This window comes from Salmo trutta, chromosome 22 (assembly GCF_901001165.1).
Source record: "Salmo trutta chromosome 22, fSalTru1.1, whole genome shotgun sequence".
Taxonomy (NCBI): Eukaryota; Metazoa; Chordata; class Actinopteri; order Salmoniformes; family Salmonidae; genus Salmo; species Salmo trutta.
The window spans coordinates 40,033,643-40,050,742 of NC_042978.1; the positions used below are offsets into that span (position 1 = coordinate 40,033,643).

General features: G+C 44.3%; 1 protein-coding gene across 1 annotated transcript in view; it reads right to left on the minus strand.

Annotated features, from left to right (window-relative positions):
- Positions 1-3,194: 3,194 nt before the first annotated feature.
- Positions 3,195-17,100, minus strand: part of LOC115158724 (inactive tyrosine-protein kinase transmembrane receptor ROR1-like) — a 115,228-nt gene continuing 101,322 nt past the window's right edge. The window contains exons 6-12 of the mRNA XM_029707977.1: positions 14,647-14,827; positions 14,189-14,434; positions 12,848-13,059; positions 7,579-7,758; positions 6,765-6,992; positions 6,536-6,681; positions 3,195-4,339 (exon numbers count right to left, since the gene is read on the minus strand). Of these exons, the coding sequence (XP_029563837.1) occupies positions 3,406-4,339; positions 6,536-6,681; positions 6,765-6,992; positions 7,579-7,758; positions 12,848-13,059; positions 14,189-14,434; positions 14,647-14,827 (2,127 nt within the window). The 3' untranslated portion in view covers positions 3,195-3,405. The remainder of the gene's footprint in view (positions 4,340-6,535; positions 6,682-6,764; positions 6,993-7,578; positions 7,759-12,847; positions 13,060-14,188; positions 14,435-14,646; positions 14,828-17,100) is intronic.

The following is a 17,100-nucleotide window of genomic DNA, read 5'->3' on the forward strand; positions in this document are numbered from 1 at the left end:
AAAACATTGGTGCAAAAATCTTCAGAAAATACAAAGACAAGGCCTCTTGGTAAATCGAATATTATGCATGTAAACCTTTCTGATGAATACACTGTAATCTAAAAATGCTGTTTGAAAATGACTGTCCAAGAAAAAGAAACTGATCTAACATAAAACTTTTTAACAAAATAAAAACAGCACAAGATTGATATTTTGCTCAAGACAAAATAGCCAGTCCCAAGGTTCACAGTCTTGTGTTTAAGTGTTTTTGAACTGATATATATACACACACTTAAATTCATATAACATCAGAGGATACCTGTATAAAACTCCAGATACCTAGGTAGGTAGAACTGCTTTAGAGAAAGAAAGATATGTGGAATAAAAAAAGATAAAAGACTGTAACCTAAAGGGACAGTACCTCTGGACACGAACTGATACATCTTACAAATGTCCAGGATAGTAGAACCCAAATTAACACGGTCATCATACTTCACTTTGTACCCTCATAAAAAAAGAAGGATGTGCTTAACATGACAGAGATGTGTATTATACCAAAGTAAGTATGGAAGAGATGTGTATTATACCAAAGTAAGTATGGAAGAGATGTGTATTATATACCAAAGTAAGTATGGAAGAGATGTGTATTATACCAAAGTAAGTATGGAAGAGATATGTATTATACCAAAGTAAGTATGGAAGAGATGTGTATTATACCAAAGTAAGTATGGAAGAGATGTGTATTATACCAAAGTAAGTATGGAAGAGATGTGTATTATACCAAAGTAAGTATGGAAGAGATGTGTATTATACCAAAGTAAGCATGGAAGAGATGTGTATTATACCAAAGTAAGTATGGAAGAGATGTGTATTATACCAAAGTAAGCATGGAAGAGATGTGTATTATACCAAAGTAAGCATGGAAGAGATGTGTATTATACCAAAGTAAGCATGGAAGGCAAGTGCTACCGAGGATTGTGCTCTTTCTGTACATGCAGACATTGAGTCTTTGTACTAAGTAGTTGCATAGCAACAAACTGAAATTGAGCTGAAATATACTGTATTGTAGCTGCTTAATACAGATTCATACCTGTATTTGATCATTCCTTCACCCTACTGTCAGACGTTATTGTTAGATTGATTGCTTTGAGAAAGAAGTTGGGATGAACACACAAGTATCAGTACTATTTCTTCATATCATAAAAACAGCAATAAATGAATAGATCAAAGACTGCATAGCCAATGTAAGAGCCATATTGCATAGCTGATCTATTGTAAGAGGATGATAGAGGGGAGGAGAGACATGCTCACAGATTGGAGAGAGAAGTATTGCTGGTTAAACAATCGTCTGATTCAGTCCTAGTACCTATATATCAGTGAAATATGAATTCATAGAACCCTGTATTGAGAAGAGAGTCTAGTGGACACACATAACTGTGGAGACTGTGGAGGCACATAACTGTGGAGGCACATAACTGTGGCGAGTGATGCAGAGGGTATGAGTGCTATGTTATTGCATAAGGTTGTGTAGGACAGGCCTCATCCATTCCAACAACACCACACCCTACTGCAGAACATGGCCCCTCCAGTCCAACAACACCACACCCTACTGCAGAACTTGGCCCCTCCAGTCCAACAACACCACACCCTACTGCAGAACTTGGCCCCTCCAGTCCAACAACACCACACCCTACTGCAGAACTTGGCCCCTCCAGTCCAACAACACCACACCCTACTGCAGAACTTGGCCCCTCCAGTCCAACAACACCACACCCTACTGTAGAACGTGGCCCCTCAAGTCCAACAACACCACACCCTACTGTAGAACGTGGCCCCTCCAGTCCAACAACACCACACCCTACTGTAGAACGTGGCCCCTCCAGTCCAACAACACCACACCCTACTGCAGAACTTGGCCCCTCCAGTCCAACAACACCACACCCTACTGCAGAACTTGGCCCCTCCAGTCCAACAACACCACACCCTACTGTAGAACGTGGCCCCTCCAGTCCAACAACACCACACCCTACTGTAGAACGTGGCCCCTCAAGTCCAACAACACCACACCCTACTGCAGAACATGGCCCCTCCAGTCCAACAACACCACACCCTACTGTAGAACGTGGCCCCTCCAGTCCAACAACACCACACCCTACTGCAGAACAGCCCTAAAGTGCTCCAGAAAATCAAGAAGTGCCTGATTTAGAGTTTACTAAGAGTTAGTCCAGGCAGGTAGAGTAGATTCATTAAGAGTCTATCCAGGCATGTAGAGTAGATTCATTAAGAGTCTATCCAGGCAGGTAGAGTAGATTCATTAAGAGTCTATCCAGGCATGTAGAGTAGATTCATTAAGAGTCTATACAGGCAGGTAGAGTAGATTCAGTAAGAGTCTATCCAGGCATGTAGAGTAGATTCATTAAGAGTCTATCCAGGCATGTAGAGTAGATTCATTAAGAGTCTATCCAGGCATGTAGAGTAGATTCATTAAGAGTCTATACAGGCAGGTAGAGTAGATTCATTAAGAGTCCATCCAGGCAGGTAGAGTAGATTCATTAAGAGTCTATCCAGGCAGGTAGAGTAGATTCATTAAGAGTCTATCCAGGCAGGTAGAGTAGATTCATTAAGAATCTATACAGGCAGGTAGAGTAGCTTCATTAAGAGTCTATACAGGCAGGTAGAGTAGATTCATTAAGAGTCCATCCAGGCAGGTAGAGTAGATTCATTAAGAGTCTATCCAGGCAGGTAGAGTAGATTCATTAAGAGTCTATCCAGGCATGTAGAGTAGATTCATTAAGAGTCTATCCAGGCAGGTAGAGTAGATTCATTAAGAATCTATCCAGGCAGGTAGAGTAGATTCATTAAGAGTCTATACAGGCAGGTAGAGTAGATTCATTAAGAGTCTATCCAGGCAGGTAGAGTAGATTCATTAAGAGTCTATCCAGGCAGGTAGAGTAGATTCATTAAGAGTCTATCCAGGCAGGTAGAGTAGATTCATTAAGAGTCCATCCTATCAGGTAGAGTAGATTCATTAAGAGTCTATCCAGGCAGGTAGAGTAGATTCATTAAGAGTCTATCCAGGCAGGTAGAGTAGATTCATTAAGAATCTATCCAGGCAGGTAGAGTAGATTCATTAAGAGTCTATCCAGGCAGGTAGAGTAGATTCATTAAGAATCTATCCAGGCTGTTTGAGTTTTCAGAATAGGAGGCAGGCCACGACTTCTAGCTCTCTTATTAAAAAAAGTTATTTGAATATAAATCTTTGCATCTCATTCATTCGGGATTTACGTACATGTATTTACAAGTAGAGTAAAAAGTTGAAACAATAATTATAATAATGTTCTTACAAAAACAAACAAAACAGGTAAAAGGAAACAAAGTATCAAATCAACCAGATGAGATATTATATAGTCCAGGTCTGTAGTCTATTTACACGTCAGCGGTGATGATCGAATCGCTGTACATGAGTCTGTTGGCGTCGGCCAGCAGTGCGGACGTCTGCGAGGGGTCCATCTGTTGCAAAGCCTTCTGGGACATGTGTCCATACACCTGCATGGTCCCGCCCCCTGGCAGGGCGGATATCGCCACGCAGTGTGACAGCAGTGGCGTGTTCGCATCGTGATTAGACCCCGTGGACGGCAAGCTGGCCACATGACCGGTGCTGGTGGAGCCGCTAGCACTGCTGGGAGATCTGCTCTTGGGTGGAGGGAGGTGTTGCACCACCCTGGGGGGGCCCTGGGCCTGGAAGTGGGCTGCAGGGAAGGCAGCATAGCCTGGGGGGATGGGGTAGCCGTTGACAGGAATGAAGCATTGGTGTTGGTGCTGGTTCTGGGCCATGGGTGCTCCATGGGCCATAGGGGTCCAGCCTGCCATTTGGTGGCCCGGATGACCTGGTGCAGGTATCCCTTGGGCTGGGTAGAGGTAGCCTGCAGCGGCGGCGTAGCGTGGGTTGCTGAGGTTACTGACAGGACTAGCACTCAACGAGGTGGTCTGGGTGGTGGCGTTGCCCCCGCCTCCTGATGGAGTACTAGAACTGGCGTGGGATGACAGCCCCTCCCAGGCCCGGAGACGACAGTGGATATCCTTAAACCGCGGACGCCTCGCTGGGCCCTCCTGCCAGCACTCTGTCATCAGGCTGAAGACCCTGGGTGGGCAGTCCTCTGGGCAGGGCAGCAGCTGGCGTTTCCTCACCATCTCCATGACCTCCTGGTTGCTGAAGCCGTAGTAGGGCTGCAGGCCGTAGCTGAAGATCTCCCACAGCACCACGCCAAACGCCCAGATGTCTGACTCCGACGTGAACTTCCCATAGGCCATGGACTCAGGAGGCATCCATCGGATCGGGAGTAAAGCCTTGGGCTGGACCCTGGAATAATATTTTTAAAAACACCCAAATTTACTTTATTTACTAAAATCCGCAAGATTAATACAAATCAGCAGGAACATCAAATCACACTAAACATTACAGCAATGACAAACTAACAAGTTAACTAAATAAGGAAATATGCATTGAATGCACTGACTGTAAGACGCTCTTTGTAAGGTTGCTAAATTACTCAAATGTAAACATGCCTGTAGTAGGTGTACAGGGTTAGGTCTAGGTTTTTTTTATTTTTACCTTTATTTAACTAGGCAAGTCAGTTAAGAACAAATGATTTTTTCAATGACAGCCTAAGAACATTGATTTAACTGCCTTGTTCAGGGGCAGAACGACAGATTTGCACCTTGTCAGCTCGTGGATTCGAACTCTAACCACAAGGCTACCCTGCCGCCCGGTTAGGGTCAGGTCTAGGGTTAGGGAGACAGGGTTAGGGTCATGTCTAGGGTTAGCATCAGGTCTAGGGTTAGGGTCAGGTCAAGGGTTAGGGTCAGGTCAAGGGTTAGGGTGAGGTCTAGGTTTAGGGTCAAGTCTAGGGTTAGGGTCAGGTCTAGGGTTTAGGGTCAGGTCTATGGTTAGGGTTAGGGTCAGGTCTAGGGTTAGCATCAGGTCTAGGGTTAGGGTCAGGTCTAGGGTTAGGGTCAGGTCTAGGGTTAGGGTCATGTCTAGAGTTAGGGTCAGGTCTAGAGTTAGGGTCAGGTCAAGGGTTAGAGTCAGGTCAAGGGTTAGGGTCAGGTCTAGGGTTAGGGTCAGGTCTAGAGTTAGGGTCAGGTCTAGGGTTACGGTTAGGGTCAGGTCTAGGGTTAGGGTCAGGTCTAGGGTTAGAGTCAGGTCTAAGGTTAGGGTCAGGTCTAGGGTTAAGGTTAGGGAGACAGGGTTAGGGTTAGGGTCAGGTTTAGGGTTAGGGTCAGGGTTAGGGTCAGGTCTAGGGTTAGGGTCAGGTCTAGGGTTAAGGTTAGGGAGACAGTGTTAGGGTTAGGGTCAGGTTTAGGGTTAGGGTCAGGGTTAGGGTCAGGTCTAGGGTTAGGGTCAGGTCTAGAGTTAGGGTCAGGTCTAGGGTTAGGGTCAGGTCAAGGGTTAGGGAGACAGGGTTAGGGTCAGGGTTAGGGTAAGGATCAGGGTTAGGGTCAGGTCTAGGGTTAGGGTCAGGTCTAGAATTAGGGTCAGGTCTAGGGTTAGGGTTAGGATCAGGTCTAGGGTTAGGGTCAGGTCTAGGGTTAGAGTCAGGTCTAGGGTTAGGGTCAGGTTTAGGATTAGGGTCAGGTCAAGTGTTAGGGAGACAGGGTTAGGGTCAGGTCTAGGGTTAGGGTCAGGTCTAGAGTTAGGGTCAGGTCAAGGGTTAGGGAGACAGGGTTAGGGTCAGGGTTAGGGTGAGGTCTAGAGTTAGGGTCAGGTCTAGAGTTAGGGTCAGGTCTAGGGTTAGGGTCAGGTCAAGGGTTAGGGAGACAGGGTTAGGGTTAGGGTCAGGTTAAGGGTTAGGGTTAGGGTCAGGTCTAGGGTTAGGGTCAGGTCTAGGGTTAGGGTCAGGTCAAGGGTTAGGGAGACAGGGTTAGGGTTAGGGTCAGGGTCAGGTCTAGGGTTAGGGTCAGGTCTGGAGTTAGGGTCAGGTCTAGGGTTAGGGTCAGGTCAAGGGTTAGGGAGACAGGGTTAGGGTTAGGGTCAGGTTAAGGGTTAGGGTTAGGGTCAGGTCTAGGGTTAGGGTCAGGTCTAGGGTTAGAGTCAGGGTCAGGTTTAGGGTTAGGGTCAGGTCTAGGGTTAGGGTCAGGTCAAGGGTTAGGGAAACAGGGTTAGGGTTAGGGTCAGGTCTAGGGTTAGGGTCAGGTCTAGGGTTAGGGTCAGGTCTAGGGTTAGGGTCAGGTCAAGGGTTAGGGAGACAGGGTTAGGGTTAGGGTCAGGTCAAGGGTTAGGATCAGGTCTAGGGTTAGGGTCAGGTCTAGGGTTAGGGTCAGGTCAAGGGTTAGGGTCAGGTCAAGGGTTAGGGTCAGGTCTAGAGTTAGGGTCAGGTCGAGGGTTAGGGTCATGTCTAGGGTTAGGGTTAGGGTCATGTCTAGTGTTAGGGTCAGGTCAAGGGTTAGGGTCAGGTCTAGAGTTAGGGTCAGGTCTAGGGTTAGAGTCAGGTCAAGGGTTAGGGTTAGGTCTAGGGTCAGGTCTAGGGTTAGGGAGACAGTGAGCCATGTACAGTACCTGTAGTAGTCGGAAGCATAGATCTCTCGGGACAGACCCAGGTCAGATATCTTGACGTGGAGCCGTTCCCCCACTAGGATGTTACGAGCTGCCAGGTCCTTATGGATGAAGGAGTGACTGGCCAGGTATTCCATACCAGCAGCCACCTGGAATACAGTAAAGTATAATACATACTTTAATGTCCATGTTCTATTTCTATCTCAACCCATACAGTAGTTATGGTAGCTACCTGGATGGCCAGGTGCAGGAAGTCTCCGTGGTCCAGGATGGACTTGATGGTCCCGTCCTCATCACTACTACAGCCCACATCAGAGTGAGGAGAACGCATTATGAGGAACTCATGGAGGTCCCCCTGGTTCAGGAATTCAAACAGCATGCAGACAGGCTGCTCCTGTGTCACTACCCCCAAAAGACACACCACATTGTGATGGTGCAGCTCAGCCATGACTGATGCCTCCTAGATATAGATAGATAAGTAGATAGGTACTTTAAAAATCTCTGAGGGGAAATTTCATGTCAAATGTCAAACAGCAGCCGACAAAACAACAGATGTAACATCAGACGAAAAACAGAATACCAAAAACAATAAATACCATTAAAGATCACCAAAAGATAGCATCAGAGAGCATCAGAGACCATCAGATAGCATCAGAAAGCATCAGAGAGCATAAGAAAGCATCAGAGAACATCAGATAGCATCGGAGATCATCAGAGAGCATCAGATAGCATCAGAGAGCAACAGATAGCATCGGAGAGCATCGGAGGGCATAAGACAGCATCAGAGAACATTGGATAGCATCAGATAGCATCAGAGAACATCAGATAGCATCATAGCATCGGAGGGCATAAGAAAGCATCAGAGAACATCAGATAGCATCGGAGATCATCAGAGAGCATCAGATAGCATCAGAAGCACCAATTAAAGACAGCATCAATGAATATCATAACACAATAACAGTAGCTAACATCAGAGAGCATCAAAAGCACCAATTAAAGATAGCATAAATTACTACCACAACACAGTAACATAAATAATAACATGCCTGTTGGAAGTCCCCCCACTGGCCAGGGCTGGAGTAGTCCTTCAGGGTCTTGATGGCCACCAGCTGGGCATGCTCCATACCAGGCATGTACAGGTGCCCCTTGTAGATCTTACCAAATGTACATTCACCTAGCTCCTCCATGAAACGCACTGCGGATAGGGGGAGCTCCTTGGCCTTACTCTGGAGAGAAGAAGAGGGATAGAGAAAGATGGAGAGAAGAAGAGAGAGAGGGGGAGAGAGAAAGATGGAGAGAAGCAGAGAGAGGGGGAGAGAGAAAGAGAGGGGGAGAAGCAGAGAGGGGGGAGAGAGAAAGAGAGGGGGAGAAGCAGAGGGGGGGAGAGAGAAAGAGAGGGGGAGAAGCAGAGAGGGGGAGAGAGAAAGAGAGGGAAAAGCAGAGAGAGGAGAGAGAAAGAGAGGGGGGGAAGCAGAGAGGGGGGAGAGAGAAAGAGAGGGGGAGAAGCAGAGAGGGGGAGAGAGAAAGAGAGAGGGGGGAGAAGCAGAGAGGGAGGAGAGAGAAAGAGAGGGGGAGAAGCAGAGAGGGGGGAGAGAGAAAGATGGAAAGAATCAGAGAGGGAGAAGCAGAGAGGGGGGAGAGAGAAAGAGAGGGGGAGAAGCAGAGAGAGGGGAGAGAGAAAAAGAGGGGGGAAGCAGAAAGGGGGGAGAGAGAAAGAGAGGGGGAGAAGCAGAAAGGGGGGAGAGAGAAAGAGAGGGGGAGAAGCAGAAAGGGGGGAGAGAGAAAGAGAGGGGGAGAAGCAGAGAGAGGGGAGAGAGAAAGAGAGGGGGAGAAGGTGTTACATGCTGACATTTCCAGTCAGCTTTATACTCATATTCAACACTCATAACTATCTTGGTATGTAGACAGACATTAAAACTTAACAGCTTACAATTGGTGCTCGTTATAATTTTAGGTAGGAAAAGTGCCTAATATACCAGTGTGTGTGTGCGTGTGAGCAATATTGCCTGGATATGTAATAATTATCTATTAGTCTCATACTGTATCCATTATCTCCTTTCCTCAGCTCAACTCTTCAATAAATCCATTCAGCTCCAGACAGAAAATACATAAATATACCAACGCCAGCCCAGACTCTGGAAACACACTCCCAACACAATCTGGCAACGTGCCCCCAACATAAACAACAATAAACCGACAAGTTAGTGCATATTTCAGAAATTGCAGGTAATCAATTTTCTCTGTAATTATTAATGGGGTATAAATGAGAGCCATTAATAACTGAAGGTGAACTTTGGTTTGAGGGATGACAGATGACTGTAATTATCAACCCAGCCGGGGACTGAACCATGAGAACTAGAGTGGAGTCAAGACCCATTGGGCACAAACTGGTTAACTCAACATTGTTTCAACGTAATTTATCAACGTATTGTGACGTGGAATCTACGTGTAAAATACATTGGACTTGAAAAAAGTAATCAATGTAAACTGTTGTTTTGAGAGTTGTTTTGAGGGTGAAATTTCAACCACAGGATTATATCATCATGGAAACAAATTTAAACATAAAATATGTTTAATTCACAGGAGGTTGGTGGCACCTTAATTGGGGAGGACGGGCTTGTGGTAATGGCTGGAGCGGAATAAGTGGTTTCCATGTGTTTGATGCCATTCTATTTTCTACGCTCCAGCCATTATTATGAGCCGTACTTCCCTCAGCAGCCTCCACTGGTTGAATTTGCACCTTTAAAACAACGTCAGATCTTCAACTTATTTCCACTATCAGAAAAAATACAATAGTCTGGGCAGCACCTCCTCCTGAAGAGTTGATCTAGCTACAGCACCTCCTACTGGAGAGTTGATCTAGCTACAGCACCTCCTACTGGAGAGTTGATCTGTCTACAGCACTGGAGAGTTGATCTGTCTACAGCACCTCCCACTGAAGAGTTGATCTGTCTACAGCACCTCCTACTGGAGAGTTGATCTAGCTACAGCACCTCCTACTGGAGAGTTGATCTGTCTACAGCACTGGAGAGTTGATCTGTCTACAGCACCTCCCACTGAAGAGTTGATCTGTCTACAGCACCTCCCACTGGAGAGTTGATCTATCTACAGCACCTCCCACTGGAGAGTTGATCTGTCTACAGCACCTCCTACTGGAGAGTTGATCTGTCTACAGCACCTCCTACTGGAGAGTTGATCTGTCTACAGCACCTCCTACTGGAGAGTTGATCTATCTACAGCACCTTCCACTGGAGAGTTGATCTAGCTACAGCACCTCCCACTGGAGAGTTGATCTGTCTACAGCACCTCCTACTGGAGAGTTGATCTATCTACAGCACTGGAGAGTTGATCTGTCTACAGCACCTCCCACTGAAGAGTTGATCTATCTACAGCACCTCCCACTGGAGAGTTGATCTATCTACAGCACCTCCCACAGGAGAGTTGATCTGTCTACAGCACCTCCTACTGGAGAGTTGATCTGTCTACAGCACCTCCTACTGGAGAGTTGATCTGTCTACAGCACCTCCCACTGGAGAGTTGATCTGTCTACAGCACCTCCTACTGGAGAGTTGATCTGTTTACAGCACCTCCTACTGGAGAGTTGATCTGTCTACAGCACCTCCTACTGGAGAGTTGATCTATCTACAGCACCTCCTACTGGAGAGTTGATCTATCTACAGCACCTCCTACTGGAGAGTTGATCTATCTACAGCACCTCCTACTGGAGAGTTGATCTGTTTACAGCACCTCCTACTGGAGAGTTGATCTATCTACAGCACCTCCTACTGGAGAGTTGATCTATCTACAGCACCTCCTACTGGAGAGTTGATCTGTCTACAGCACCTCCTACTGGAGAGTTGATCTATCTACAGCACCTCCTACTAGAGAGTTGATCTGTCTACAGCACCTCCTACTGGAGAGTTGATCTGTTTACAGCACCTCCTACTGGAGAGTTGATCTGTCTTCAGCACCTCCTACTGGAGAGTTGATCTATCTACAGCACCTCCTACTGGAGAGTTGATCTATTACAGCACCTCCTACTGGAGAGTTGATCTATCTACAGCACCTCCTACTGGAGAGTTGATCTATCTACAGCACCTCCTACTGGAGAGTTGATCCTTCTACAGCACCTCCTACTGGAGAGTTGATCTATCTACAGCACCTCCTACTGGAGAGTTGATCTATCTACAGCACCTCCTACTGGAGAGTTGATCTGTCTACAGCACCTCCTACTGGAGAGTTGATCTATCTACAGCACCTCCTACTGGAGAGTTGATCTAGCTACAGCACCTCCTACTGGAGAGTTGATCTGTTTACAGCACCTCCTACTGGAGAGTTGATCTATCTACAGCACCTCCCACTGGAGAGTTGATCTATCTACAGCACCTCCTACTGGAGAGTTGATCTGTCTACAGCACCTCCTACTGGAGAGTTGATCTATCTACAGCACCTCCTACTGGAGAGTTGATCTAGCTACAGCACCTCCTACTGGAGAGTTGATCTGTCTACAGCACCTCCCACTGGAGAGTTGATCTAGCTACAGCACCTCCTACTGGAGAGTTGATCTATCTACAGCACCTCCTACTGGAGAGTTGATCTAGCTACAGCTACCTTTCAGTCTCCTATCCAGGGTTTTAACCAAGCCCAGCCTGCTTAACTATGATGTTCAACGCTGACTATTACCAATGTGCTATAGTGAGAATGATTGTTGAGATAGCGCCACTTAAAGACAAAATAGATGCACTGTTGCTATCGAAGTCATTCCAAAGAGAAGGTTTAACAGAGCAGGTGAAATGTGACCATACTTTATCACTCATGTATCATCAGTGAGACTATTTAGGCCTATATAACATGTTCAAAGTCATCAACAGCTATTGTTTCAATTCAACACAGAAACACAACTAAAACTAGAATACAATAGGTCTAGGGTTTCAAGCTCTGGTTGATTTAAAATTTAATGATATTTTGTGATATTGAATTGTGTTTGGTTGTTAACACAACCAAATATTAGCATTTGAAAGATATTTATCTTCTTTGCCACTGACTTAGTCTGGCTTTAATTTCAGTTTGTCTTAGAATTCAGGAAACTGTCAATCCCACCTCCCTCAAACAAAAAGGTATGGACCGAACTCCAAAACGCCTCAAGCCTGCCATCGCACATTGGGAATCGGGGTTGGGGTCAATTACATTTCAATTCCAGTCAATTCAGAAAGTAAACCAAATTCCAATTCCAAATTTTCCTGGCTGAAAAAAGCATTGAAGAGAATTGGAATTTCAGTGTACTTGCTGAATTGACTTGACATTAAATGGAATGATCATTTTCAATCATTAGTCAAATCCACTACAGTAAAGAGCTGGGACAATAAACCGAAAATGATTGACACCGACCAAACCGACAAGGGAGTATGAAAGATTCCAGGAACTCCCAGATGAAAAATGAAATTCCTGACGGAGGCCACAGTCAGTTAAGGGGGGCGGGGACTGTTTGGGGGGAGTGGTTAGCAATGGAATGGTGGTGGGGGATGACTGTTATAAAAGGGCAACAGATGTTTTGGGTTTGGGTTTCTCCCTCCCCGGGGCCAAACCAGGCTCATCCTCACCTCGCAGCACACCGGGCCAACCCTAGATGACCCCGAGCAAGGCCCAGTGGATAGTGGTGACATTGAGGAGGACAGGAGCGGTGGGGCAGATGTATTTAGGGATGACATAAAGACTCAGACAGTAGACACTGTATTGTTAGTGGTTTTAATTTTAGTGGTTTACACTCTTCTAGATTCCCACAGGTCAATCTAAATCAGAGATGACAGGGACTTAGATGGGGACCACAACACTGGCCTGTCTGACAGAGCCAGTCCCCTACAGCTGTAACTTTGATTGGCTATAACATCAGGGAGTAGACCTTTGTCTCACATCATAACATAGCCTGGATAACCTTCTAAACAGGGTGGATAGAGATATATCAGAAATAACATTATAAGAATGCAGTGTTGACTGTAATACAATCTGCAGGAGAATATGAATGAACTTACTGGCAAAATACTCCTACTGTTGTCACACATTACAAAGAGCCCCAATGAGACAGAGAAGGAAGAGAGAGAAAGAGAGAGAGAGAGAGGAGAGAGGAGAGGAGAGAGAGACAGACACACAGACAGACAGAGAGAAAGAGAGAGAGACAGAGAGAAACAGAACGAGAGAGTGTGAGAGAGAGTGAGCAAGTGAGAGAATGAGAGAGAGAGAAAGAGAGAGAGAATGAAAGAGAGAGAGAACAAAAGAGAGAGAGAATGAAAGAGAGAGCGAAAGAGAAGGGACTTATACCTTGGGTTTGTAGTTGGTGAGCATGGACATCTCAACATTCTGTCCCCTGACAGGTTTGGGCTGTCTGGGGGCTGGGGGGCGAGAAGCCTTCTGGTTGTTACGACACAAACAGATGAAGAAGAAAAGGAGGGCGATGGCCAGAGGGATGGCTATGCTCGGGACCAGGATGTACAGAATCTCCATGTTACTGCCCCCACGCTTCTCCTTATAATCTGGATGGGACACAGGGTTAATGTCAGGGCTGGGCAATCCAAACACTGTAAATACACTGTCAAATACTAACATAATGAACTCAGGTAGTACTGTCACTTATTGTTAAACAGACCATAACATAATGCATAACAACTACTGTGTCTATTTGATTGGTCGCAGCACTGACTCCCAATAATAACTTAGTGTTTATGAAGCCTTATAACCCAGCCTGGCACAGTGCTAACACCTTCTCTCACTACAGAAAGTGGGATCATTAGTGCTTATAAAACCTTAAACCCCCTCTATATCTCACCCCAGATAGGGTGTTATTAGTTCTATATAAACCCTTAAACCCCCTCTATATCTCACCACAGATAGGGTGTTATTAGTTCTATATAAACCCTTAAACCCCTCTATATCTCACCACAGATAGGGTGTTATTAGTTCTATATAAACCCTTAACCCCCTCTATATCTCACCACAGATAGGGTGTTATTAGTTCTATATAAACCCTTAAACCCCCTCTATATCTCACCACAGATAGGGTATTATTAGTGCTTATAAACCCTTAAACCCCCTCTATATCTCACCACAGATAGGGTGTTATTAGTTCTATATAAACCCTTAAACCCCCTCTATATCTCACCACAGATAGGGTGTTATTAGTTCTATATAAACCCTTAAACCCCCTCTATATTTCACCACAGATAGGGAGTTATTAGTTCTATATAAACCCTTAAACCCCCTCTATATCTCACCACAGATAGGGTGTTATTAGTTCTATATAAACCCTTAAACCCCCTCTATATTTCACCACAGATAGGGTGTTATTAGTGCTATTTAAAACCTTAAACCCCCTCTATATCTCACCACAGATAGGGTGTTATTAGTTCTACATAAACCCTTAAACCCCTTCTATATCTCACCACAGATAGGGTGTTATTAGTACTATATAAAACCTTAAACCCCCTCTATATTTCACCACAGATAGGGTGTTATTAGTTCTATATAAACCCTTAAACCCCCTCTATATCTCACCACAGATAGGGTGTTATTAGTGCTATATAAATCCTTAAACCCCCTCTATATCTCACCACAGATAGGGTGTTATTAGTGCTATATAAACCTTAAACCCCCTCTATATCTCACCACAAACAGGGATGTCACATAGCTCCAAGCGGACCCCCTCGTCCAGCGTGAAACACCATGGTCCCTCCTGCTTGTTGCCGGGGTTACGGCAGTAGGAGTGTCCTCCGCTGAGCTCGGGGTATTGTACCGCCAGGTAGGTGTGGCTGTGAGGGTACTGGGAGTTCCAGGGCTGGCACTGACGACCTGACTTGGTCTTACTGACCGTCCCGCGGAAGTCTGAACCACTGCTGTTGAAACACTTGTGGTCTGGTCAAAGGGAGAACATAAGAACATTGTTAGACAATTGGTATGTATAAGTGAGAGAGTTTTTTCCCTTGTTAGCACAGGGATTCGATCCAGCAACCTTTCGGTTACTGGCCCAACGCTCTAACCACCTGCTGCCCAACCCAAAGTCTATCTGCAATATTAAAGCTGATCTACCAAAATAAATAAAACTAAAACTAAAATCTAATTCTTACTCTTGTTGAAGGGCTCGACCATGGGGATCCCTATCCTCATACAGTTGGCAGCCTCTGGGCTGGTGTGTCCCGCCAGGTCCTCACAGTTAGGTAGTTTCAGTCTCTTCAGGATGATGGGGTTGGAACGGGCGATGATGTACTCGGTCTTACACAGGTCATTCTCTAGGATCTCACACTCGTCCTTACACAGAGAGGACAGGAGGAAAGGATAGACTTGAGGGTCAAACAAACTATTTAAGCAACATTACATTTTAATAAGAGGACCACAATGGAAATAAGTCCCAGACAGTATTGTGTGTCATCCTCCATGATTTAACAATGGAAATAAGTCCCAGACAGTATTGTGTGTTATCCTCCATGATTTAACAATGGAAATAAGTCCCAGACTGTATTGTGTGTTATCCTCCATGATTTAACAATGGAAATAAGTCCCAGACAGTATTGTGTGTCATGCTCCATGATTTAACAATGGAAAGAAGTCCCAGACAGTATTGTGTGTCATCCTCCATGATTTCACAATGGAAATAAGTCCCAGACTGTATTGTGTCTTATCCACCATGATTTAACAATGGAAATAAGTCCCAGACTGTATTGTGCATTATCCTCCATGGTTTAACAATGGAAATAAGTCTCAAACTGTATTGTGTGTTATCCTCCATGATTTAACTATGGAAATAAGTCCCAGACTGTATTGTGAGTTATCCTCCATGATTAAACAATGGAAATAAGTCTCAGACTGTATTGTGTGTTATCCTCCATGATTTAACAATCAAAAAAGTCCTAGACTTTATTTTGCGTTGTCCTCCATGATTTAACAATGGAAATAAGTCCCAGACTGTATTGTGTGTTATCCTCCATGATTTAACAATGGAAATAAGTCCCAGACTGTACTGTGTGTTATCCTCCATGATTTAACAATGGAAATAAGTCTCAGACTGTATTGTGGGTTATCCTCCATGATTTAAGAATGAAAAAAAGTCCCAGACTGTATTGTGTGTTATCCTCCATTATTTAACAATGGAAATAAGTCCCAGACTGTATTGTGTGTTATCCTACATGGTTTAACAACTTAAATAAGTCCCAGACTGTATTGTGTGTTATCCTCCATTATTTAACAATGGAAATAAGTCCCAGACTGTATTGTGCATTATCCTCCATGATTTAACAATGGAAATAAGTCCCAGACTGTATTGTGTGTTATCATCCATGATTTAACAATGGAAATAAGTCTCAAACTGTATTGTGCATTATCCTCCATGATTTAACAATGGAAATAAGTCCCAGACTGTATTGTGTGTTATCCTCCATGATTTAACAATGGAAATAAGTCCCAGACTGTATTGTGTGTTATAATCCATGATTTAACAATGGAAATAAGTCCCAGATTTTATTGTGTGTTATCCTCCATGATTAAACAATGGAAATAAGTCTCAGACTGTATTGTGCGTTATCTTCCGAGATTTAACAATGGAAATAACTACCAGACATGTATTGTGTGTTATCCTCCATGATTTCACAATGGAATAAGTCATAGGCTGTGTTGTGTTTTATCCTCCATGATTTAACAATGGAAATAAGTTTCAGACTGTATTGTGTGTTATCGTCCATGATTAAACAATGGAATAAGTGTCAGACTGTATTGTGTGATATCCTCCATGATTTAACAATGGAAGTAAGTCCCAGGCTGTATTGTGTGTTATTCTCCATGATTTAACAATGGAAATAAGTCCCAGACTGTATTGTGTGTTATCCTACATGGTTTAACAACTTAAATAAGTCCCAGACTGTATTGTGTGTTATCCGCCATTATTTAACAATGGAAATAAGTCCCAGACTGTATTGTGCATTATCCTCCATGATTTAACAATGGAAATAAGTCCCAGACTGTATTGTGTGTTATCATCCATGATTTAACAATGGAAATAAGTCGCAAACTGTATTGTGCATTATCCTCCATGATTTAAGAATGGAAATAAGTCCCAGACTGTATTGTGTGTTATCCTCCATGATTTAACAATGGAAATAAGTCCCAGACTGTATTGTGTGTTATAATCCATGATTTAACAATGGAAATAACTACCAGACATGTATTGTGTGTTATCCTCCATGATTTCACAATGGAATAAGTCATAGGGCTGTGTTGTGTTTATCCTCCATGATTTAACAATGGAATAAGTCCCAGACTGTATTTTGTGTTATCCACCATGATTTAACAAAGGAAATAAGTTTCAGACTGTATTGTGTGTTATCCTCCATTATTTAACAATGGAAGTAAGTCCCAGGCTGTATTGTGTGTTATTCTCCATGATTTAACAATGGAATTGAGTCCCCGAGTGTATTGTGTATTATCTTCCATGATTTAACAATGGAAATAAGTCTCAGACTGTATTGTGTGTTATCCTCCATGATTAAACAATGGAAATAAGTCTCAGACTGTATTGTGTGATATCCTCC